We start from the raw sequence: 24387 nt of genomic DNA on the forward strand, positions 1-24387 counted from the left end.
CTACTGAAAAACGGTTCCAACTTTTACCATAACGCAGCAAATGAGTGTTGTGTATCTATCTCATATATCCGTCTACCCATCCATATATGTAATGATCAATCTCTGTTTATTCCCTATGTCTCGGGTACTCACCTCCTCCACCTCTCTATAGTTGTCATGTTGGGCACTGGTCTGGGTGTCCCCTTTTCCTCTGTCCCGGAGCAGTGTTGGTCTCTCTGAGGTGGAGGACTATGTGTCTCGGTCATGGTGATGTCCTGTACACACGGCTGCCTGCTCCACTTGTCTGTCAGGTCATGGCACCTGCTCTCCTTTCAGGATAAGTCACTCATGCGGATATCAGTATCTTGTCCCCATAGACAGAGGACTTGTGATCACCTGACTTATTAATGAGGGCGTCCAGATAACAAAAGACTCACCTGAGCCATCCTCATCTGCTGACAAAGACGGCACGGGTTGTGTATGTCCTCTAACCGCGCTGAATACATGGAGAAGATAGATATGATGTAACAATACACAGTATATCGTAAGACAAATATATAAACCATACGGTGACGACCTCAGGATTTTCTTTTTTTAATGAAAGATTTATGTCATGTTGAAATTTTCACGGAATATTCTAAATTCTACAAGACATTGAGTAGACACACAGTAAAGTTTGGTACAGTCCAAAATGTCCAGTCACAAACCTTGACTGGACTTTCTACAAAATTCTAACATATGTCCAACATCATAAGTAGACGCCTTTAGGAAGTCTTCGTAGGCGTCGGCAGAACATTGAGACTCCATCGTGACAAGGGACATCTTCACCTACAAGATGCAAAACTCGTCCCAGTTAAAAGAACATATGGTAGATGCCATATTAATTACAAATGTTCGCAAGGATGTTCTCTAGACCAGTCCACTTCACGAGAAGGTGTTGTAGATGCCTCCTGGAAGACTAAATCTATACAAGAAGAAGTTTAGATGTCTCGCGGTCCAGTCTCTTTTATTAGAAGATTGTAGATGTCTTTAAGAACACCTATGACACCTTTGAGTCCCATCTCCATGATGACCATGTTGGAGACCCATCAGGGAGTCCAGCCTCCATCATGATATCTTGCGGACCTTTGGCATATTCCTTTAGAGATCCCAGTCTCCAACCTCAAAATGTATATTTACAACCATGGAGTTCATTCACAGTGAGGACGAACCTTCCTTTCATCTGTATTGTACCCCGAGCAAAAAAGTGAGAACCTCCAGTACATGAAGTTATTTCACAGATCAACAAGGTAATAGCTGCATGAAGATCCCATAGATCCCAGCTTGGGCTTCCACAGTGCCGCCTTATGAGGTCCCTAGATACAGTACCTCGGTGTCATCATCTGGCTTTACGCTTTGCTCCTGGTGATGGCGGATGGCGGACTGGAGGCATGTCATAGTGACTGGGGATGTGACTGTTCTTAGGAGAGTCGTAATGGTTTGTCTGGACGCTGTTTCGAGGAGAACTGGTGGAGGCAGCTGCTGCTCCTCGAATGAAGCTGTCTGCAAGGAAGATATGAAGCCAAGAACATAAGTATAAGGTGATGTATAAGAGATAATAGCAGGTAGGACATGTGAGAACAATTGCAATACAAATCTAGATCCAAAGTGAAGAGAAGAAATTAATGTCCTAATCTACGACACATGCACCTCCCCTCATCACAGTTGTCACTCATAGGACACCTCTAAGGGGGGGGGGGGCTACACACATTGGATAAAACCACTGAAGAATCGTCTGATGAGATACAATCATTGCTGACACCAGGAGAGTGATCATTCATGGATGGAAGATCTTCTGGAAGAGTTCCCATACACATGAGACTTATGTTTACCATTATTGTCTGATAAAGTTGATATAGTTTGAAACCGTCAACCAATAGTTGGACAAAAGATAAATTTACTTTTTACTAAAGATCTTCTTTCCTCAAATGATTGTTCCTTGCAAAAAATATTCATTAAAGATTTCAAACATGGAAAACTTCTTTTGAGATAATGTTATGATTGAAACTATTCCTTTCAGTCTGCTCAATGGTAGTCTAATGTGTAGGGGAACCCATGGAAGATATTGGGGCAGATTTACTTACCCGGTCCATTCACGATCCAGCGGCGCTTTCTCTGCGCTGGATTCGGGTCCGGCTGGGATTTAATAAGGTAGTTCCTCCGCCGTCCACCAGGTGGCGCTGCTGCGCTGAAAAGCATTCGAAAGCGCCGGAATTCACCAAGGCCGGCTGAGTGAAGGTAAGCGACACATTTTCCGTTTTTAAATGCGGCGGATTTTCCGAATACGTCGGGTTTTCGTTCGGCCACGCCCCCCGATTTCCGTCGCGCGCATGCTGGCGCCGATGCGCCACAATCCGATCGCGTGCACCAAAATCCCGGGGCAATTCAGGTACAATCGGCACAAATCGGAAATATTCGGGTAACACGTCGGGAAACCGCGAATCGGGCCCTTAGTAAATGACCCCCATAATACTGTGGATCTAGAGAGGACATAGTCTGCTGAAGCACATCATATAGTTGGCCATGTACTTGTGAGAACCACTAGACCCACACTTGTGTTGTCGAGAGCTATCTTGGCCAACTCAATTGAAAAAAAGATACAAGACTGGCATTTTATATCTCCACAATCAAAGTGATCATGTAGTTATAATCCAACATTGATCCTCATCTCCCTCAACATCTGCCCTTGGGGAAGTGTCAAGAATACCCCATTGGGCAGTGATGGCGAACCTTTTAGGCACTGAGTGCCAAATGCCAATTTAAAGTAATTCACAGGTTTCAAGCGTATTGGCACCCTGATGACACAAATACAAGAAAAAGAAGGAGAAATTCGGATTGTTATTGTAGTTTCCCTCTAAAGTCCTTTTAACAGGATGAATCATGGATCCGGAGAAGAGGCTACAATGATAATCAAGCTCTGTCCACACTTCCTTGATTCAGGACTTGAGTCTTGAATGTTGACCTTTGTGCTGGGTGATGGCCTGGGTGCCCAAAGAGAGGGCTCCGAGTGCCACCTCTGGCACCTGTGCCATAGGTTCGCCACCACTGCCATAGGGAATCAATAGTTGGCTGAACCTGCTGAAAACATGTAGGGGATCCTAAAAACTTCACACTCTTCTGAAAAGCTACTAAAGAATTAGACTTTTTGAAGTATAAATCATAATTTAATGCGTAGAGTCTGATCATTCAGGAACACATTAATGTATCCACCATTCCCGATTTACAATCTTCCAGGAGCCCTAGATATAATACCTTGTTCCTGGGAATCTACTTGGTACATGGCGTCTTCATCAAATAGACCAATCTCGGCATAGGACATTTCTCGATGGACTGGAGACTTCATCTCCATGTAGTTCCCTTCTGAAGCTCTGGACATCAGCATTGGAAGATCTTTAATGGTGGCATATGGATTCTCGCTGTTCATGGAGCTGTTACTGATGCTGAGGGCTGAGTCTTTCACGTAATCTAGGGAATAAAGTGAATTACAGCATAATTGGTCAACGAGAGTTTTTGAGATTAACCATTTGTCCACCTATACTTAGATTTTCTTGCAGCTGGCGTCACTTCTCTTTTGGCTTCTGTTTGACTCTAACTTTGTCGGATATTGTTGCCTTATTCTTGAGATAGTACACTATGTACCTCTAGTTTAGATCCTTGCTAAAAACCCCTGTGTATCTACAGACTAGCGGCAAAACCTGGGAATCTGTCCTGGTATGTCTCCCTGCAGGGGTTAAGGGTTCAGAAAAGGAAACTTCCTTGAAATGTTGAACCCTATTGTAGTTCTGGAGAACCCACACCTCTACTGAAACTTTATTATGGGGTGGAGGGGGGGTACTGGAGGGCAGTAGATGCTGTGGAGTATAAGACCCATCATTGTCTACTCACCATTTCCCTTATTATAGTAGACCCCAACGCTGTAACTTCTGTCTATACCATGTCGACCTGAAAATAGAAAGTCAAGTATTAAGTAATATTACTAGTTGTAGATGCTCCACCTTTTCTACCACCAATTATCATACAGGCACCTTCTTTGTGTCTTATTTACTGCCAGGCAGTTATTACTGAATGTAGCATTTATCGCTAGGGCCAGTAGTAAATAGCACATGGGTAAAAAGAAAGTTACATTTCGAGGTTTTCATGGATTATTGAACATGAATAATGGAGCATCGGTCATTGAGTCTTTAGTCAATGAGTCTAGCAGATGTTGCTAACATATAACGTGTGCCATATGGGTCACTGGGGAACGTGGACAAGTCTTTTCAGCTGCTAACAATTGGTCTGTATTACCGAAGATGTTATGACTTGAATTGACCTGCTATGCAGAGGGGGCTTAGAGGGTCCATTGGTATCGGGGGCAGGGGCCTTAGGGAGCTCATATGATGTCTCATGCACATACTAGAAAACCAGTTTTATAAACAACACATCGAGTTGGTGGACCTGCTACAGACTGAGGCATATTCACACGACCTTATGGTGGACGTATATATACGGCCGACATTTATGCGCCGTATATATACGCCCCCCGTAGACGCCAATGGGCGCGTGGCGCCTTGCAGGAGTGGTGTGGCACCGTACCGTTCCGTAGCCAGGAGAAAGATAGTATATGTCCTATGTATCCCCGTAATATTATGCTGTGCACCATATATCGCTATGGAGAGGGCTGGGGGTGAGCGCCTCTCCTGGGGGGCGCCACCGTGTGCCTGCCGTGCTACGGTGCGGCGGGCTCAACATTGTGTGAATGTAGCCTTAGCATTAGGATCCAGCAGCGCTGCCTTTACTACAATGGACATCCCCTTTTAGTAGTAGCCTTCGGTCACATGTACCTTTAGGTGGAGCCTGATGTTTCCAGTCGGCCGGCAGGGTGGCATTGTAGTCGGGACTGTAGCAACTCATTCTCTCTCTTTCCGCATTCATCGCATTAGGAAAATGAGGATTCATCTACAATTCAATAAAAATTTCAATTAAAACCAAAAATGGTTATTCTATCCATTCACATAACCCACATAACTTCTGAAATGGGGTTTGTGTATGGAAAACAGTGGGGTCAAATATAAAAAAGGTCAAAATTCTGAATCTTAGCTCAAGCCTTGAGTTACTGTTTATTGACTCTGGATGGTCATGGGGAAATGTAGTCCTCTTACTCAAAGTTTCAGGTGTCATGGCACCTACTGTGGCCAAACAGAGGCCCTATTGAGTTATGAGTGCTGAGCAACAGATAACCCCGGTGACACTTGAACTGGGGGTTCGATCAAGGTAAGTACACTATTCATGTTTGTTGCATCTGTACGGACCCCATTTACCACTGTTGATTCAATATCTGTTCATCAGGAGCCCCTCAGAATCATGTACACTTGTCCAAGTTTGCTTGAGGATCTTCCACCTGGTATTTCTATAGTGTATGAAAACTGAAGAGGACAGATTTACCTTCTTGGAGCCCGGTCTGTCTTGGTTGCTTGGCACCGGTGGTGGGTTGGGGGCACACTGGGACAGCGTGTGATAGCTGGGGTTGGTGTAGTAGTGCATGTAACTTGGAGGCACATCTAGAAGAACAAAGGCAACATGAGAATTTTTGGCTAATAATAGACATACTATAAACATCCTGATTGGTTATAGTTGGGTTTTACCTGGGACTTCATACACGGAGCTGGGTGGTCTAGTAGATGTGTATGCCACTGCCAGGTTACGGCTCTCCTTGTCTTTCTGCCAGTGCCGGTAGACCAAAAATAAAGCAATAAGTGCCACCACCAAGATTACCAAAGCGATGATGCCAATCATGGGTCCAATGGAATCGGCACTCACTGAAGTCTTCGGAACCATTGTAAATGGGACGTCAGGTGCTGTGTATGAAGAAGATTTTGATGTTAGACTGTGCCACTCCAGGGGCCGACACCCAAACTGTGACCATTTATGGGAACATCTATGGGCACCCAAAGTGAAATGGAAGTTCCTTCCAAGGCTTTGAGAAGAAGGTCCACCTCCTCAAAGAAATAATCCTTGCTATAGTAATAGCTAAGGTGCTGACCACACAGCACTTGGAGACCCCATGTAAGCCATCTATGAAGGTAGATGTCCATCTAGAAGACCAGAGACGAAGACAAACACAACTGACTGCCCTTCTCTCACTTAATAAACCGATTGGATATGGACATGGGTACCGGCTAACAGAGATTGTCGATCACTGTGTAACTGTAATACAACTGTGGTATTATAGATGGTAACCCAGTGTAAACGCACCCAATGTGTTTAAATCCAAAAAAGGCGCTAAATAGATCAGAGGAGTACCCCTTGCATTATAGGGGAAAATGCGCCAAATACTTGCACGGTTTTGGCCAATTCTTCTGGGGGACCCTGTAATTGGCAAATATGTCACACCCTACCCCTCAGTAACGGCCCGAAGATCCAAAAACTTACGTGACCTTCTGGTTAGAAGTCACTATGTCTCGGGAAAATCGGGTACCATTTTTGGAGTAGATCGACCTACAGGGGGATGCAAACCCTGTGGTAACTGCATCGCATGTCCCAATGTGGAACGTGCATATACCTTCACGGACTCATCAGGTTCTAAAACCTATAACATCCTACAAAATATTTCTTGCAGAACCACAGCGGTAATTTACTACGCCACCTGCCCCTGTAACCTGATATATATTGGCCTAACCAGCAGGGCCATGAAAGTAAGGGTTAGGGAACACATGCGGGACATCAAAGCCACACTCGGCAGTGATGCAGATCTTGAGGGTAAACCAGTGGCACTCCACTTTAAGGAGAAACACAATTCGGATCCAAGTCTCCTGCGAGTGCGTGGTATTGAAAAGGTGGACCTTGGAATCAGAGGTGGTCCGATCCAGAAGATCTTAGCCCAACATGAAACCCGTTGGATTTGGACCTTAAATACCCTAAAACCAAGAGGTCTCAATGAGACCCTTAGCTTTGCTCCATTTCTCCAATAAACGTACCCACAAAACAAAAACTACCCCTCACCCACCCCTCAAATTCTTACCCGGTTAATGCTGCGGTGTTCATGTCTTGCATCTATACACTGGCGTCTTAGAACACCAGTTTTTAACTGTTGTTATTATGTTGCTAACCCGTATATATTCTCTGTTTTCCAGCATCTTTTCTTCTCACAGTATTCGATAACTATACATCACCGATAATAATCAAGCCTTTTAGGATTCCTTCCATACGAATGATGATATATACATAAGATCGAATTGAAAATATATTCAAACCTGTCTTCATCACTAATTCTCTCTTGCGCAAAGTCCATAGAAAACTCTTCTGGCTCTTCGAGGACACGGCCTCTTGAGGACATGTATTTAGGCATATGTAACTATACTGTACGAACATTTCTGGTATCATTATCTGAATATGTCCTCCATACCAAATGATAAATCTAAGACAATATTGTTATTGTTATTTCTGTAATATATATATTTATGCAAAATGGTTGATATATTCACCTTGTTCCCTCACATTTTCCCTTCACTCCCCCATATTCACTTGCTCCTTCCCCATCATTTCCCTGCACCACCCTTATCACTCCCCATCACTGCACTTTATTACTTTTAAGTCAAAAAATGTGGGTGTATGTACACCATAGGTACTTTAACTGATTTATCATTTTTATCTTTTACAAATGTTGATATTTTATTCTTTGTAAAGATCTATGTGAAAAATTATTAATGATAATGTTAAGAATTTGCACATATGTATTATTATCAAAAATTTCAGTATTTCCCATATGCCACTCAATTTCTTTTGTGTAGTATGGACCATCCAACTCTCTATAGGCATTTAACATATTGTTTTTGTTGTTTCCCAAGAAGGTTTATGTTAAAAATTACCATCTACCTATATGTCATTTTGCATTTTCGAATTCAGAATATTCTTAAAAAAGAATTTGCTTTATTCAATTGATTATTGAAAGAATTTTTTATGCACTTGTCACTTTACCTTTTAAATACTGCACTAATTTTATGTGATTGTCATGCATAATTCATTTATATTTTCTTCAAATATTATACTAATTCTATGAGTCTGTCTTGTAAAGTATAACTCATTTATATTTTCTTCAGAGTTTGCACTATATTATTATATTTGGTACACCAGGTCACAGTATTTAACCACCAAACTCATCTTATTTAATCTTCACACATCAGTGATACTTACCTTTTGCAACCAAACTGGTCTAAATTAGTATATTACACGATATATTTCTCCTTACTTTGTAATCAGATATCCTCTCTATAGGGGGCGCCAGACATACATGCGCTCTATAATGTCTTTTTTGCGCTTTTAGACTAGCAACTAACATACGTTACAGTCTCGCGATATTCAGTCACGTGACCCGATGACGCCATAGGTCACATGACAAACCCGACACCACCTGACCCATCTGTAATTAGTGAGCTTTTTGACACGTGACTCTGTGACGCCGCGGGTCACGTGACAAATCCGACACCATCTGTTTTTGTAATCAGCAGGTTTGTGATCACACGTAATTCTCCCCATAACGCCTATTGGCTCTTTTTCTTCTTATATACACCTCCTACACCTGATAGACGCCAACCCCCAGACGAAGGCTCAGCGTGAGCCGAAACGCGCGTCGGGGACACGGTACACCCTGGACAGTGGAGGTCCTTTACGCCCTTCACCTGGTAGGAGCTGTCGCTTTCACTTGGTTTTCATACTTACTTATTTACCTTTTCTGCAAAGCATACTCTGTCCCATTTGTTGGGCACTAATGCTTAGTTGATGGATTAACACATTGACATAACACCCTTGGTGTGACACACACCTTAGGCCCAGCTCCACTCGTTTTTATTGTATATACCATCTTCTTCCACTCTGTCCAGGTAGTTCCGTTTCTGTATCTGTAACACCTTATTGCCTGTTTTTGCCACCTTTTCATACAAATTTTATCCATATATCAGTGTCTTGTTTTTGTCACTTGTATATATTTTTATATGTTTGCATTGTGCCACCAATAAAAATGTACTTTTATTCTAATATCAGTCTTTAGTGTTTGTCCAACTTCCCCTATAATGCAAGGGGTACCCCTCTGATCTATTTACCTTCTCTCACTTAGTGGTGGTCTTCAGATGTTCTTTAGATATAAGGTATCTTAAACTTTGAAGACCTCTCTGACACATAACACTTTCCAGATGACCTTGGTCTTCAAAAGAACCGGTTGTTTACATACGGTATAAGGCATCTTCAATGTTGGAGTTGAAGACACCTCTGAGAGATAAAATTTAGCATCGGGCCTAGAGCCTCAAGCCAAGACCTTGGTCTTCAGAAGAAGGTTGTGGCCATTCCTCTAATCACGATTATGAGATGAAACTCGTGAAGGACACTGTTGGTTATAACTCCTTCACCTGAGGTTCTTCAGGCTTATCCTACCACAGAATTATTGGAATATAGACTGACTTCCCGTACCTTTTTCACACCGAGGCCCAGACCATCCGGCCTCACATTGGCAGTGACCAGAGACATGGTCACAGGTGGAATTGTGGAGACAGTCACAGACCTGGTGGCATCTGAGGCCATAAGTCCTAGGAGGGCATCCTGGGGGTGTGGAACAAAGCGCATATCATTATATATAATTAGCTACTTTGAATAATCCATCCATTGATAACAATCAGCAGACTTACGATTGTCACAGTAAGGTCCCAGATATCCGGGCAGGCAGGAGCACTTCCCAGTCATGTGATCACATTCCGCTGCGTTTTGGCATCTGCATTTGTTTATACAGTTCTCTCCGTATGTCCCTAGGGGGCAGACTACACATAACAGAACACAATGTACATTACACACTGGTCACAGACATCACACATCATTACATGCCCTAGTAACACAGTCTTGTGTATTCCCACATCAGCTCCGACTATATTTACTCATAAAGGGTCCAGATATCACTCAGAGCAGCTCGGAGCATGGAAGATTAGCGTGAGAAACACAGCTGTGAGGACACAGGCTCCCCAAAGTGGAATACCCCTTCCAGTACTGTGACATCACTGTGTGTATTATCCCTGTACTGTGACATCACTGTGTGTATTATCCCTGTACTGTGACATCACTGTATCTTATCTGTGTACTGTGACATCACTGTGTGTATTATCCCTGTACTGTGACATCACTGTGTGTATTATCCCTGTACTGTGACATCACTGTGTGTATTATCTCTGTACTGTGACATCACTGTGTGTATTATCCCTGTACCGTGACATCACTGTGTGTATTATCCATGCTCTGTGACATCACTGTGTGTATTATCCCTGTACTGTGACATCACTGTGTGTATTATCTCTGTACTGTGACATCGCTGTATATTATCTGTGTACTGTGACATCACTGTGTGTATTATCACTGTACTGTGACATCACTGTATATTATCTGTGTACTGTGACACCACTGATTGGATTATCCCTGTACTATTTTTCTAGCCGCACCTTCGGAGCATGTTTTTCCGTTCCATCCCGCTGGGCAGGTACACGTCCCATCTACCGCATTACACTGTCCTCCATTTTGACAGTAGCAGAGATTGGCGCAGTCTTTCCCCCATAATCCTAGAGGACAAGCTGAAAGCAAAGTGCCAAACGGCAAATAACTATTTCCTACTAAATTATATTTATAGAAAATCTATCCACTTCTAGTGAACAAAGCTCATATGTGACGTATATATTAATGATCTATACATAAAGATGTGTGATTCAGCTGCGGTACCTTCAGAGCACGTCTTCCCCGTCCAGCCGGGTAGACAGTCACATCTCCCATCTACAGGACTGCAGTGTCCTCCATAATGACAATAACAGGACCTGGCACAATCCTTACCCCAAAATCCTGGAGAACAGGCTGAGAAGAGAACAAGGCAGGACGAGGATCAATGTATGCGCACACAACCTACATAGAAGACTTAACATTTTTGGAATTGTCCCCCTATAACTCTTAACAAATTGATGTTCAGTGACAGGATCATTCCTGCCGCTTTTCTCCATTAGCATTGTGTTACCACAACCTGAATATGCATCAGATCAGAAAACTGCACAAACTTCTGCTTTTATACAGGTGGTCACACTGACTGATGATCAAGTACATTGGATTATCAGCGAATCGCTGCTACTTCTCTTCATTATTTCTATCAGGATGGGTGTTCTTAGTTTTTTCACACACTCCTTCTAGTTTTTGGTAAATTATATAATAAAACAATGGAATCAGTGACTTCTGGGGCGGTTTTTGTACTTACACTTGGAGCAGTCGTTGCCCTTCCAACCAGGAGAACATCTGCAGGATCCGTCGATGGGGTTACATGTAGAGTGGTTGGAACATTTACAATAGAAGGTGCACTTCTTCCCGTACCGTCCAGGAGGGCAGCCTGCAACAGAAGGTAGAGAGTCACCCAGTGGTTCACTCAGCAGGGGGCGCCATGGAGCACAGAATAAAGAGATGATGATGATCTTACTGCTCTCGCATTGGCTTCCCTGGTATCCGGCCGGGCAGGTGCAGGACCCGTCCTCCGCGGAGCAGGACGCCCCATTCTTACAGGTGCAGGACATGTTACAGCTCCGCCCCCAGGACCCTTCTTTACAGGAATATTCACAATGTTCCCCTATAAACAACAGGATAAAAGATGAAACTACGGATAAATCCAAGAAGAAGCTTCAGATAAGATGAGATTTGTTCTGCCGTTCTCTCACCTGTCCATCCTGGTAGACAATGGCACGTGCCGGAGACGGGGTCACAGCCGTCAGAGTTCTTACAGTCACATTTCTGGGTACAGCCAGGACCAAAGCTTCCTGCCTGTGTACAGAGGATGTGTATGAGGGGAAGCCATAGGTTTACCCATAATCCTTTATGTCTCACACGATGTCTCACATTGCTATAGAGGTTGTATGAGGGCACCAAGTCTGAGACTCTTGTGGGCACACATAACACAGTTATGGGGGCACTATCCTTGACACTGTTATGGGGGCCATATCCATATCACTGTTATGGGGGTAATGTGCCTGACTCTTTATGGGGGCCATATCCCTATCACTGTTATGGGGGTACTGTGTCTGACACTTTATGGGGGCCATATCCCTATCACTGTTATGGGGGTACTGTGCCTGATTCTTTATGGGGGCCATATCCCTATCACTGTTATGGGGGTACTGTGTCTGATTCTTTATGGGGGCCATATCCCTCTCACTGTTATGGGGGTACTGTGTCTGACTCTTTATGGGGGCCATATCCCTATCACTGTTATGGGGGTACTGTGCCTGACTCTTTATGGGGGCCATATCCCTATCACTGTTATGGGGGTACTGTGCCTGACTCTTTATGGGGGCATATCCCTATCACTGTTATGGGGGTACTGTGCCTGACTCTTTATGGGGGCCATATCCCTATCACTGTTATGGGGGGACTGTGCCTGACTCTTTATGGGGGCCATATCCCTATCACTGTTATGGGGGTACTGTGCCCGACTCTTTATGGGGGCCATATCGCTATCACTGTAATGGGGGCACAGTATCTGACTCTTTATGGGGGCCATATCCCTATCACTGTTATGGGGGTACTGTGCCTGACTCTTTATGGGGGCCATATCCCTATCACTGTTATGGGGGTACTGTGCCTGACTCTTTATGGGGGCCATATCCCTATCACTGTTATGGGGGTACTGTGCCCGACTCTTTATGGGGGCCATATCGCTATCACTGTAATGGGGGCACAGTATCTGACTCTTTATGGGGGCCATATCCCTATCACTGTTATGGGGGTACTGTGCCTGACTCTTTATGGGGGCCATATCCCTATCACTGTTATGGGGGTACTGTGCCTGACTCTTTATGGGGGCCATATCCCTATCACTGTTATGGGGGTACTGTGCCTGACTCTTTATGGGGGCCATATCCCTATCACTGTTATGGGGGTACTGCGTCTGACACTTTATGGGGGCCATATCCCTATCACTGTTATGGGGGTACTGTGCCTGACTCTTTATGGGGGCCATATCCCTATCACTGTTATGGGGGTACTGTGCCTGACTCTTTATGGGGGCCATATCCATATCACTGTTATGGGGGTACTGTGCCTGACTCTTTATGGGGGCCATATCCCTATCACTGTTATGGGGGTACTGTGCCTGACTCTTTATGGGGGCCATATCCATATCACTGTTATGGGGGTACTGTGCCTGACTCTTTATGGGGGCCATATCCCTATCACTGTTATGGGGGTACTGTGCCTGACTCTTTATGGGGGCCATATCCCTATCACTGTTATGGGGGTACTGTGCCCGACTCTTTATGGGGGCCATATCGCTATCACTGTTATGGGGGTACAGTGCCTGACTCTTTATGGGGGCCATATCCCTATCACTGTTATGGGGGTACTGTGCCTGACTCTTTATGGGGGCCATATCCCTATCACTGTTATGGGGGTACTGTGCCTGACTCTTTACGGGGGCCATATCCCTATCACTGTTATGGGGGTACTGCGTCTGACACTTTATGGGGGCCATATCCCTATCACTGTTATGGGGGTACTGTGTCTGATTCTTTATGGGGGCCATATCCCTATCACTGTTATGGGGGTACTGTGCCTGACTCTTTATGGGGGCCATATCCCTATCACTGTTATGGGGGTACTGTGCCTGACTCTTTATGGGGGCCATATCCCTATCACTGTTATGGGGGTACTGTGCCTGATTCTTTATGGGGGCCATATCCCTATCACTGTTATGGGGGTACTGTGCCTGACTCTTTATGGGGGCCATATCCCTATCACTGTTATGGGGGGACTGTGTCTGACTCTTTATGGGGGCCATATCCCTATCACTGTTATGGGGGTACTGTGTCTGACTCTTTATGGGGGCCATATCCATATCACTGTTATGGGGGTACTGTGCCTGACTCTTTATGGGGGCCATATCCCTATCACTGTTATGGGGGTACTGTGTCTGACTCTTTATGGGGGCCATATCCCTATCACTGTTATGGGGGCACTGTGCCTGACTCTTTATGGGGGCCATATCCCTATCACTGTTATGGGGGTACTGCGTCTGACACTTTATGGGGGCCATATCTCTATCACTGTTATGGGGGTACTGTGCCTGACTCTTTATGGGGGCCATATCCCTATCACTGTTATGGGGGTACTGTGTCTGATTCTTTATGGGGGCCATATCCCTATCACTGTTATGGGGGTACTGTGCCTGACTCTTTATGGGGGCCATATCCCTATCACTGTTATGGGGGTACTGTGCCTGACTCTTTATGGGGGCCATATCCCTATCACTGTTATGGGTAGGTACTGTGCCTGACTCTTTATGGGGGCCATATCCCTATCACTGTTATGGGGGTACTGTGCCTGACTCTTTATGGGGGCCATATCCCTATCACTGTTATGGGTAGGTACTGTGCCTGACTCTTTATGGGGGCCATATCCCTATCACTGTTATGGGGGTACTGTGCCTGATTCTTTATGGGGGCCATATCCCTATCACTGTTATGGGGGTACTGTGCCTGACTCTTTATGGGGGCCATATCCCTATCACTGTTATGGGGGTACTGTGCCTGACTCTTTATGGGGGCCATATCCCCTATCACTGTTATGGGGGTACTGCGTCTGACACTTTATGGGGGCCATATCCCTATCACTGTTATGGGGGTACTGTGCCTGACTCTTTATGGGGGCCATATCCCTATCACTGTTATGGGTAGGTACTGTGCCTGACTCTTTATGGGGGCCATATCCCTATCACTGTTATGGGGGTACTGTGCCTGACTCTTTATGGGGGCCATATCCCTATCACTGTTATGGGGGTACTGTGCCTGACTCTTTATGGGGGCCATATCCCTATCACTGTTATGGGGGTACTGCGTCTGACACTTTATGGGGGCCATATCCCTATCACTGTTATGGGGGTACTGCGTCTGACACTTTATGGGGGCCATATCCCTATCACTGTTATGGGGGTACTGTGCCTGACTCTTTATGGGGGCCATATCCCTATCACTGTTATGGGGGTACTGTGCCTGACTCTTTATGGGGGCCATATCCCTATCACTGTTATGGGGGTATTGGGTCTGACTCTTTATGGGGGCCATATCTCTATCACTGTTATGGGGGTACTGTGTCTGACTCTTTATGGGGGCCATATCCATATCACTGTTATGGGGGTACTGTGCCTGACTCTTTATGGGGCCCATATCCCTATCACTGTTATGGGGGTACTGTGCCTGACTCTTTATGGGGGCCATATCCCTATCACTGTTATAGGGGTACTGTGCCTGACTCTTTATGGGGGCCATATCCCTATCACTGTTATGGGGGTACTGTGCCCGACTCTTTATGGGGGCCATATCCCTATCACTGTTATGGGGGTACTGTGTCTGACACTTTATGGGGGCCATATCCCTATCACTGTTATGGGGGTACTGTGCCTGACTCTTTATGGGAGCCATATCCCTATCACTGTTATGGGGGTACTGTGCCTGACTCTTTATGGGGGCCATATCCCTATCACTGTTATGGGGGTATTGTGCCTGACTCTTTATGGGGGCCATATCCCTATCACTGTTATGGGGGTACTGTGCCTGACTCTTTATGGCGGCCATATCCCTATCACTGTTATGGGGGTACTGTGTCTGACTCTTTATGGGGGCCATATCCCTATCACTGTTATGGGGGGACTGTGCCTGACTCTTTATGGGGGCCATATCCATATCACTGTTATGGGGGTACTGTGCCTGATTCTTTATGGGGGCCATATCCTTATCACTGTTATGGGGGTACTGTGCCTGATTCTTTATGGGGGCCATATCCCTATCACTGTTATAGGGGTACTGTGCCTGATTCTTTATGGGGGCCATATCCCTATCACTGTTATGGGGGTACTGTGCCTGACTCTTTATGGGGGCCATATCCCTATCACTGTTATGGGGGTACTGTGCCTGACTCTTTATGGGGGCCATATCCCTATCACTGTTATGGGGGTACTGTGCCTGACTCTTTATGGGGGCCATATCCATATCACTGTTATGGGGGTACTGTGCCTGATTCTTTATGGGGGCCATATCCTTATCACTGTTATGGGGGGACTGTGCCTGATTCTTTATGGGGGCCATATCCCTATCACTGTTATGGTGGTACTGTGCCTGACTCTTTATGGGGGCCATATCCCTATCACTGTTATGGGGGTACTGTGTCTGACACTTTATGGGGGCCATATCCCTATCACTGTTATGGGGGGACTGTGCCTGACTCTTTATGGGGGCCATATCCCTATCACTGTTATGGGGGTACTGTGCCTGACTCTTTATGGGGGCCATATCCCTATCACTGTTATGGGGGGACTGTGCCTGACTCTTTATGGGGGCCATATCCCTATCACTGTTATGGGGGTACTGTGCCTGACTCTTTATGGCGGCCATATCCCTATCACTGTTATGGGGGTACTGTGCCTGACTCTTTATGGGGGCCATATCCCTATCACTGTTATGGGGGTACTGTGCCTGACTCTTTATGGGGGCCATATCCCTATCACTGTTATGGGGGTACTGTGTCTGACACTTTATGGGGGCCATATCCCTATCACTATTATGGGGGTACTGTGTCTGACTCTTTATGGGGGCCATATCCCTATCACTGTTATGGGGGTACTGTGCCTGATTCTTTATGGGGGCCATATCCCTATCACTGTTATGGGGGCACAGTATCTGACTCTTTATGGGGGCCATATCCCTATCACTGTTATGGGGGTACTGTGCCTGACTCTTTATGGGGGCCATATCCCTATCACTGTTATGGGGGTACTGTGTCTGACACTTTATGGGGGCCATATCCCTATCACTGTTATGGGGGTACTGTGTCTGACACTTTATGGGGGCAATATCCCTATCACTGTTATGGGGGTACTGTGCCTGACTCTTTATGGGGGCAATATCCCTATCACTGTTATGGGGGTACTGTGCCTGATTCTTTATGGGCGCCATATCCCTATCACTGTTATGGGGGGACTGTGCCTGACTCTTTATGGGGGCCATATCCCTATCACTGTTATGGGGGTACTGTGTCTGACACTTTATGGGGGCCATATCCCTATCACTGTTATGGGGGTACTGTGTCTGACACTTTATGGGGGCCATATCCCTATCACTGTTATGGGGGTATTGTGCCTGACTCTTTATGGGGGCCATATCCCTATCACTGTTATGGGGGTACTGTGCCTGACTCTTTATGGGGGCCATATCCCTATCCCTGTTATAGGGGTACTGTGCCTGACTCTTTATGGGGGCCATATCCCTATCACTGTTATGGGGGTACTGTGCCTGACTCTTTATGGGGGCAATATCCCTATCACTGTTATGGGGGTACTGTGCCTGACTCTTTATGGGGGCCATATCCCTATCACTGTTATGGGGGTACTGTGCCTGACTCTTTATGGGGGCCATATCCCTATCACTGTTATGGGGGTACTGTGCCTGACTCTTTATGGGGGCCATATCCCTATCACTGTTATGGGGGTACTGTGCCTGACTCTTTATGGGGGCCATATCCCTATCACTGTTATGGGGGTACTGTGCCTGACTCTTTATGGGGGCCATATCCCTATCACTGTTATGGGGGTACTGTGCCTGACTCTTTATGGGGGCCATATCCCTATCACTGTTATGGGGGTACTGTGCCTGACTCTTTATGGGGGCCATATCCCTATCACTGTTATGGGGGTATTGTGCCTGACTCTTTATGGGGGCCATATCCCTATCACTGTTATGGGGGTACTGTGCCTGACTCTTTATGGGGGCCATATCCCTATCCCTGTTATAGGGGTACTGTGCCTGACTCTTTATGGGGGCCATATCCCTATCACTGTTATGGGGGTACTGTGCCTGACTCTTTATGGGGCCCATATCCCTATCACTGTTATGGGGGTATTGTGTCTGACACTTTATGGGGGCCATATCCCTATCACTGTTATGGGGGTACTGTGCCTGACTCTTTATGGGGGCCATATCCCTATCACTGTTATGGGGGTACTGTGTCTGACACTTTATGGGGGCCATATCCCTATCACTGTTATGGGGGTACTGTGCCTGACTCTTTATGGGGGCCATATCCCTATCACTGTTATGGGGGTACTGTGCCTGACTCTTTATGGGGGCCATATCCCTATCACTGTTATGGGGGTACTGTGCCTGACTCTTTATGGGGGCCATATCCCTATCACTGTTATGGGGGTACTGTGCCTAACTCTTTATGGGGGCCATATCCCTATCACTGTTATGGGGGTACTGTGTCTGACTCTTTATGGGGGCCATATCCCTATCACTGTTATGGGGGTACTGTGCCTGACTCTTTATGGGGGCCATATCCCTATCACTGTTATGGGGGTACTGTGTCTGACACTTTATGGGGGCCATATCCCTATCACTGTTATGGGGGCACAGTATCTGACTCTTTATGGGGGCCATATCCCTATCACTGTTATGGGGGTACTGTGCCTGACTCTTTATGGCGGCCATATCCCTATCACTGTTATGGGGGTACTGTGTCTGACTCTTTATGGGGGCCATATCCCTATCACTGTTATGAGGGGAGTGTGCCTGACTCTTTATGGGGGCCATATCCCTATCACTGTTATGGGGGTACTGTGTCTGATTCTTTATGGGGGCCATATCCCTATCACTGTTATGGGGGTACTGTGCCTGACTCTTTATGGGGGCCATATCCCTATCCCTGTTATAGGGGTACTGTGCCTGACTCTTTATGGGGGCCATATCCCTATCACTGTTATGGGGGTACTGTGCCTGACTCTTTATGGGGCCCATATCCCTATCACTGTTATGGGGGTATTGTGTCTGACACTTTATGGGGGCCATATCCCTATCACTGTTATGGGGGTACTGTGTCTGACACTTTATGGGGGCCATATCCCTATCACTGTTATGGGGGTACTGTGCCTGACTCTTTATGGGGGCCATATCCCTATCACTGTTATGGGGGTACTGTGCCTGACTCTTTATGGGGGCCATATCCCTATCACTGTTATGGGGGTATTGTGCCTGACTCTTTATGGGGGCCATATCCCTATCACTGTTATGGGGGTACTGTGCCTGACTCTTTATGGGGCCCATATCCCTATCACTGTTATGGGGGTATTGTGTCTGACACTTTATGGGGGCCATATCCCTATCACTGTTATGGGGGTACTGTGTCTGACACTTTATGGGGGCCATATCCCTATCACTGTTATGGGGGTACTGTGCCTGACTCTTTATGGGGGCCATATCCCTATCACTGTTATGGGGGTACTGTGCCTGACTCTTTATGGGGGCCATATCCCTATCACTGTTATAGGGGTACTGTGCCTGACTCTTTATGGGGGCCATATCCCTATCACTGTTATGGGGGTACTGTGCCTGACTCTTTATGGGGGCCATATCCCTATCACTGTTATGGGGGTACTGTGCCTAACTCTTTATGGGGGCCATATCCCTATCACTGTTATGGGGGTACTGTGTCTGACTCTTTATGGGGGCCATATCCCTATCACTGTTATGGGGGTACTGTGTCTGACTCTTTATGGGGGCCATATCCCTATCACTGTTATGGGGGTACTGTGCCTGACTCTTTATGGGGGCCATATCCCTATCACTGTTATGGGGGTACTGTGCCTGACTCTTTATGGGGGCCATATCCCTATCACTGTTATGGGGGTACTGTGTCTGACACTTTATGGGGGCCATATCCCTATCACTGTTATGGGGGCACAGTATCTGACTCTTTATGGGGGCCATATCCCTATCACTGTTATGGGGGTACTGTGCCTGACTCTTTATGGCGGCCATATCCCTATCACTGTTATGGGGGTACTGTGTCTGACTCTTTATGGGGGCCATATCCCTATCACTGTTATGGGGGTACTGTGTCTGACTCTTTATGGGGGCCATATCCCTATCACTGTTATGAGGGGACTGTGCCTGACTCTTTATGGCGGCCATATCCCTATCACTGTTATGGGGGTACTGTGTCTGACTCTTTATGGGGGCCATATCCCTATCACTGTTATGGGGGTACTGTGTCTGACACTTTATGGGGGCCATATCCCTATCACTGTTATGGGGGTACTGTGCCTGACTCTTTATGGGGGCCATATCCCTATCACTGTTATAGGGGTACTGTGCCTGATTCTTTATGGGGGCCATATCCCTATCACTGTTATGGGGGTACTGTGCCTGACTCTTTATGGGGGCCATATCCCTATCACTGTTATGGGGGTACTGTGTCTGACACTTTATGGGGGCCATATCCCTATCACTGTTATGGGGGTACTGTGTCTGACTCTTTATGGGGGCCATATCCCTATCACTGTTATGGGGGTACTGTGCCTGACTCTTTATGGGGGCCATATCCCTATCACTGTTATGGGGGCACTGTGCCTGACTCTTTATGGGGGCCATATCCCTATCACTGTTATGGGGGTATTGGGTCTGACACTTTATGGGGGCCATATCCCTATCACTGTTATGGGGGTACTGTGCCTGACTCTTTATGGGGGCCATATCCCTATCACTGTTATGGGGGTACTGTGCCTGACTCTTTATGGGGGCCATATCCCTATCACTGTTGTGGGGGCACTGTGCCTGACACTTTATGGGGGCCATATCCCTATCACTGTTATGGGGGTACTGTGCCTGACTCTTTATGGGGGCCATATCCCTATCACTGTTATGGGGGTACTGTGCCTGACTCTTTATGGGGGCCATATCCCTATCACTGTTATGGGGGTACTGTGCCTGACTCTTTATGGGGGCCATATCCCTATCACTGTTATGGGGGTACTGTGCCTGACTCTTTATGGGGGCCATATCCCTATCACTGTTATGGGGGTACTGTGCCTGACTCTTTATGGGGGCCATATCCCTATCACTGTTATGGGGGTACTGTGCCTGATTCTTTATGGGGGCCATATCCCTATCACTGTTATGGGGGTACTGTGTCTGATTCTTTATGGGGGCCATATCCCTATCACTGTTATGGGGGTAATGTGCCTGACTCTTTATGGGGGCCATATCCCTATCACTGTTATGGGGGTACTGTGTCTGACACTTTATGGGGGCCATATCCCTATCACTGTTATGGGGGCACAGTATCTGACTCTTTATGGGGGCCATATCCCTATCACTGTTATGGGGGTACTGTGCCTGACTCTTTATGGGGGCCATATCCCTATCACTGTTATGGGGGTATTGGGTCTGACACTTTATGGGGGCCATATCCCTATCACTGTTATGGGGGTACTGTGCCTGACTCTTTATGGGGGCCATATCCCTATCACTGTTATTGGGGTACTGTGCCTGACTCTTTATGGGGGCCATATCCCTATCACTGTTATGGGGGTACTGTGCCTGATTCTTTATGGGGGCCATATCCCTATCACTGTTATGGGGGTACTGTGCCTGACTCTTTATGGGGGCCATATCCCTATCACTGTAATGGGGGCACTGTGCCGGACTCTTTATGGGGGCCATATCCATATCCTTATTATGGGGGTACTGTGCCTGACTCTTTATGGGGGCCATATCCCTATCACTGTTATGGGGGTACTGTGCCTGACTCTTTATGGGGGCCATATCCCTATCACTGTTATGGGGCTACTGTGCCTGACTCTTTATGGGGGCCATATCCCTATCACTGTTATGGGGGTACTGTGCCTAACTCTTTATGGGGGCCATATCCCTATCACTGTTATGGGGGTACTGTGCCTGACTCTTTATGGGGGCCATATCCCTATCACTGTTATGGGGGTACTGTGCCTGACTCTTTATGGGGGCCATATCCCCATCACTGTTATGGGGGTAATGTGCCTGACTCTTTATGGGGGCCATATCCCCATCACTGTTATGGGGGTAATGTGCCTGACTCTTTATGGGGGCCATATCCCTATCACTGTTATGGGGGGACTGTGCCTGACTCTTTATGGGGGCCATATCCCTATCACTGTTATGGGGGTACTGTGTCTGACTCTTTATGGGGGCCATATCCCTATCACTGTTATGGGGGTACTGTGTCTGACTCTTTATGGGGGCCATATCCCTATCACTGTTATGGGGGTACTGCGTCTGACACTTTATGGGGGCCATATCTCTATCACTGTTATGGGGGTACTGTGCCTGACTCTTTATGGGGGCCATATCCCTATCACTGTTATGGGGGTACTGTGTCTGATTCTTTATGGGGGCCATATCCCTATCACTGTTATAGGGGTACTGTGCCTGACTCTTTATGGGGGCCATATCCCTATCACTGTTATGGGGGTACTGTGTCTGACTCTTTATGGGGGCCATATCCCTATCACTGTTATGGAGGGACTGTGCCTGACTCTTTATGGCGGCCATATCCCTATCACTATTGTGGGGGTACTGTGCCTGACTCTTTATGGGGGCCATATCCCTATCACTGTTATGGGGGTACTGTGCCTGATTCTTTATGGGGGCCATATCCCTATCACTGTTATAGGGGTACTGTGCCTGATTCTTTATGGGGGCCATATCCCTATCACTGTTATGGGGGTACTGTGCCTGATTCTTTATGGGGGCCATATCCCTATCACTGTTATAGGGGTACTGTGCCTGATTCTTTATGGGGGCCATATCCCTATCACTGTTATGGGGGTACTGTGCCTGACTCTTTATGGCGGCCATATCCCTATCACTGTTATGGGGGTACTGTGTCTGACTCTTTATGGGGGCCATATCCCTATCACTGTTATAGGGGTACTGTGCCTGATTCTTTATGGGGGCCATATCCCTATCACTGTTATGGGGGGACTGTGCCTGACTCTTTATGGGGGCCATATCCCTATCACTGTTATGGGGGTACTGTGCCTGACTCTTTATGGGGGCCATATCCCTATCACTGTTATGGGGGTACTGTGTCTGACACTTTATGGGGGCCATATCCCTATCACTATTATGGGGGTACTGTGTCTGACTCTTTATGGGGGCCATATCCCTATCACTGTTATGGGGGTACTGTGCCTGATTCTTTATGGGGGCCATATCCCTATCACTATTATGGGGGTACTGTGTCTGACTCTTTATGGGGGCCATATCCCTATCACTGTTATGGGGGTACTGTGCCTGATTCTTTATGGGGGCCATATCCCTATCACTGTTATGGGGGTACTCTGCCTGACTCTTTATGGGGGCCATATCCCTATCACTGTTATGGGGGTACTGTGTCTGACACTTTATGGGGGCAATATCCCTATCACTGTTATGGGGGTACTGTGCCTGACTCTTTATGGGGGCAATATCCCTATCACTGTTATGGGGGTACTGTGCCTGATTCTTTATGGGGGCCATATCCCTATCACTGTTATGGGGGTACTGTGTCTGACACTTTATGGGGGCCATATCCCTATCACTGTTATGGGGGTATTGTGCCTGACTCTTTATGGGGGCCATATCCCTATCACTGTTATGGGGGTACTGTGCCTGACTCTTTATGGGGGCCATATCCCTATCACTGTTATGGGGGTACTGTGCCTGACTCTTTATGGGGGCCATATCCCTATCACTGTTATAGGGGTACTGTGCCTGACTCTTTATGGGGGCCATATCCCTATCACTGTTATGGGGGTACTGTGCCTGACTCTTTATGGGGGCCATATCCCTATCACTGTTATGGGGGTACTGTGCCTGACTCTTTATGGGGGCCATATCCCTATCACTGTTATGGGGGTACTGTGTCTGACTCTTTATGGGGGCCATATCCCTATCACTGTTATGGGGGTACTGTGCCTGACTCTTTATGGGGGCCATATCCCTATCACTGTTATGGGGGTACTGTGCCTGACTCTTTATGGGGGCCATATCCCTATCACTGTTATGGGGGTACTGTGTCTGACACTTTATGGGGGCCATATCCCTATCACTGTTATGGGGGCACAGTATCTGACTCTTTATGGGGGCCATATCCCTATCACTGTTATGGGGGTACTGTGCCTGACTCTTTATGGCGGCCATATCCCTATCACTGTTATGGGGGTACTGTGTCTGACTCTTTATGGGGGCCATATCCCTATCACTGTTATGGGGGGACTGTGCCTGACTCTTTATGGCGGCCATATCCCTATCACTGTTATGGGGGTACTGTGTCTGACTCTTTATGGGGGCCATATCCCTATCACTGTTATGGGGGTACTGTGTCTGACACTTTATGGGGGCCATATCCCTATCACTGTTATAGGGGTACTGTGCCTGATTCTTTATGGGGGCCATATCCCTATCACTGTTATGGGGGTACTGTGCCTGACTCTTTATGGGGGCCATATCCCTATCACTGTTATGGGGGTACTGTGTCTGACACTTTATG

The 24387-nt window shown here is 46.7% G+C and overlaps 1 protein-coding gene across 1 annotated transcript in view; it reads right to left on the reverse strand.

The window, feature by feature from the left end:
* Positions 1 to 560: 560 nt before the first annotated feature.
* Positions 561 to 24387, reverse strand: part of PEAR1 (platelet endothelial aggregation receptor 1) — an 87010-nt gene continuing 63183 nt past the window's right edge. The window contains exons 14-26 of the mRNA XM_072115036.1: positions 11718 to 11820; positions 11483 to 11629; positions 11267 to 11395; positions 10747 to 10875; positions 10473 to 10601; positions 9675 to 9803; positions 9460 to 9588; positions 5643 to 5855; positions 5443 to 5558; positions 4842 to 4956; positions 3904 to 3960; positions 3271 to 3483; positions 561 to 1521 (exon numbers count right to left, since the gene is read on the reverse strand). Coding sequence (XP_071971137.1) covers positions 1358 to 1521; positions 3271 to 3483; positions 3904 to 3960; positions 4842 to 4956; positions 5443 to 5558; positions 5643 to 5855; positions 9460 to 9588; positions 9675 to 9803; positions 10473 to 10601; positions 10747 to 10875; positions 11267 to 11395; positions 11483 to 11629; positions 11718 to 11820 — 1773 coding nt within the window. The 3' untranslated portion in view covers positions 561 to 1357. The remainder of the gene's footprint in view (positions 1522 to 3270; positions 3484 to 3903; positions 3961 to 4841; positions 4957 to 5442; positions 5559 to 5642; positions 5856 to 9459; positions 9589 to 9674; positions 9804 to 10472; positions 10602 to 10746; positions 10876 to 11266; positions 11396 to 11482; positions 11630 to 11717; positions 11821 to 24387) is intronic.

Source organism: Engystomops pustulosus, chromosome 7 (assembly GCF_040894005.1).
Source record: "Engystomops pustulosus chromosome 7, aEngPut4.maternal, whole genome shotgun sequence".
Lineage (NCBI taxonomy): Eukaryota > Metazoa > Chordata > Amphibia > Anura > Leptodactylidae > Engystomops > Engystomops pustulosus.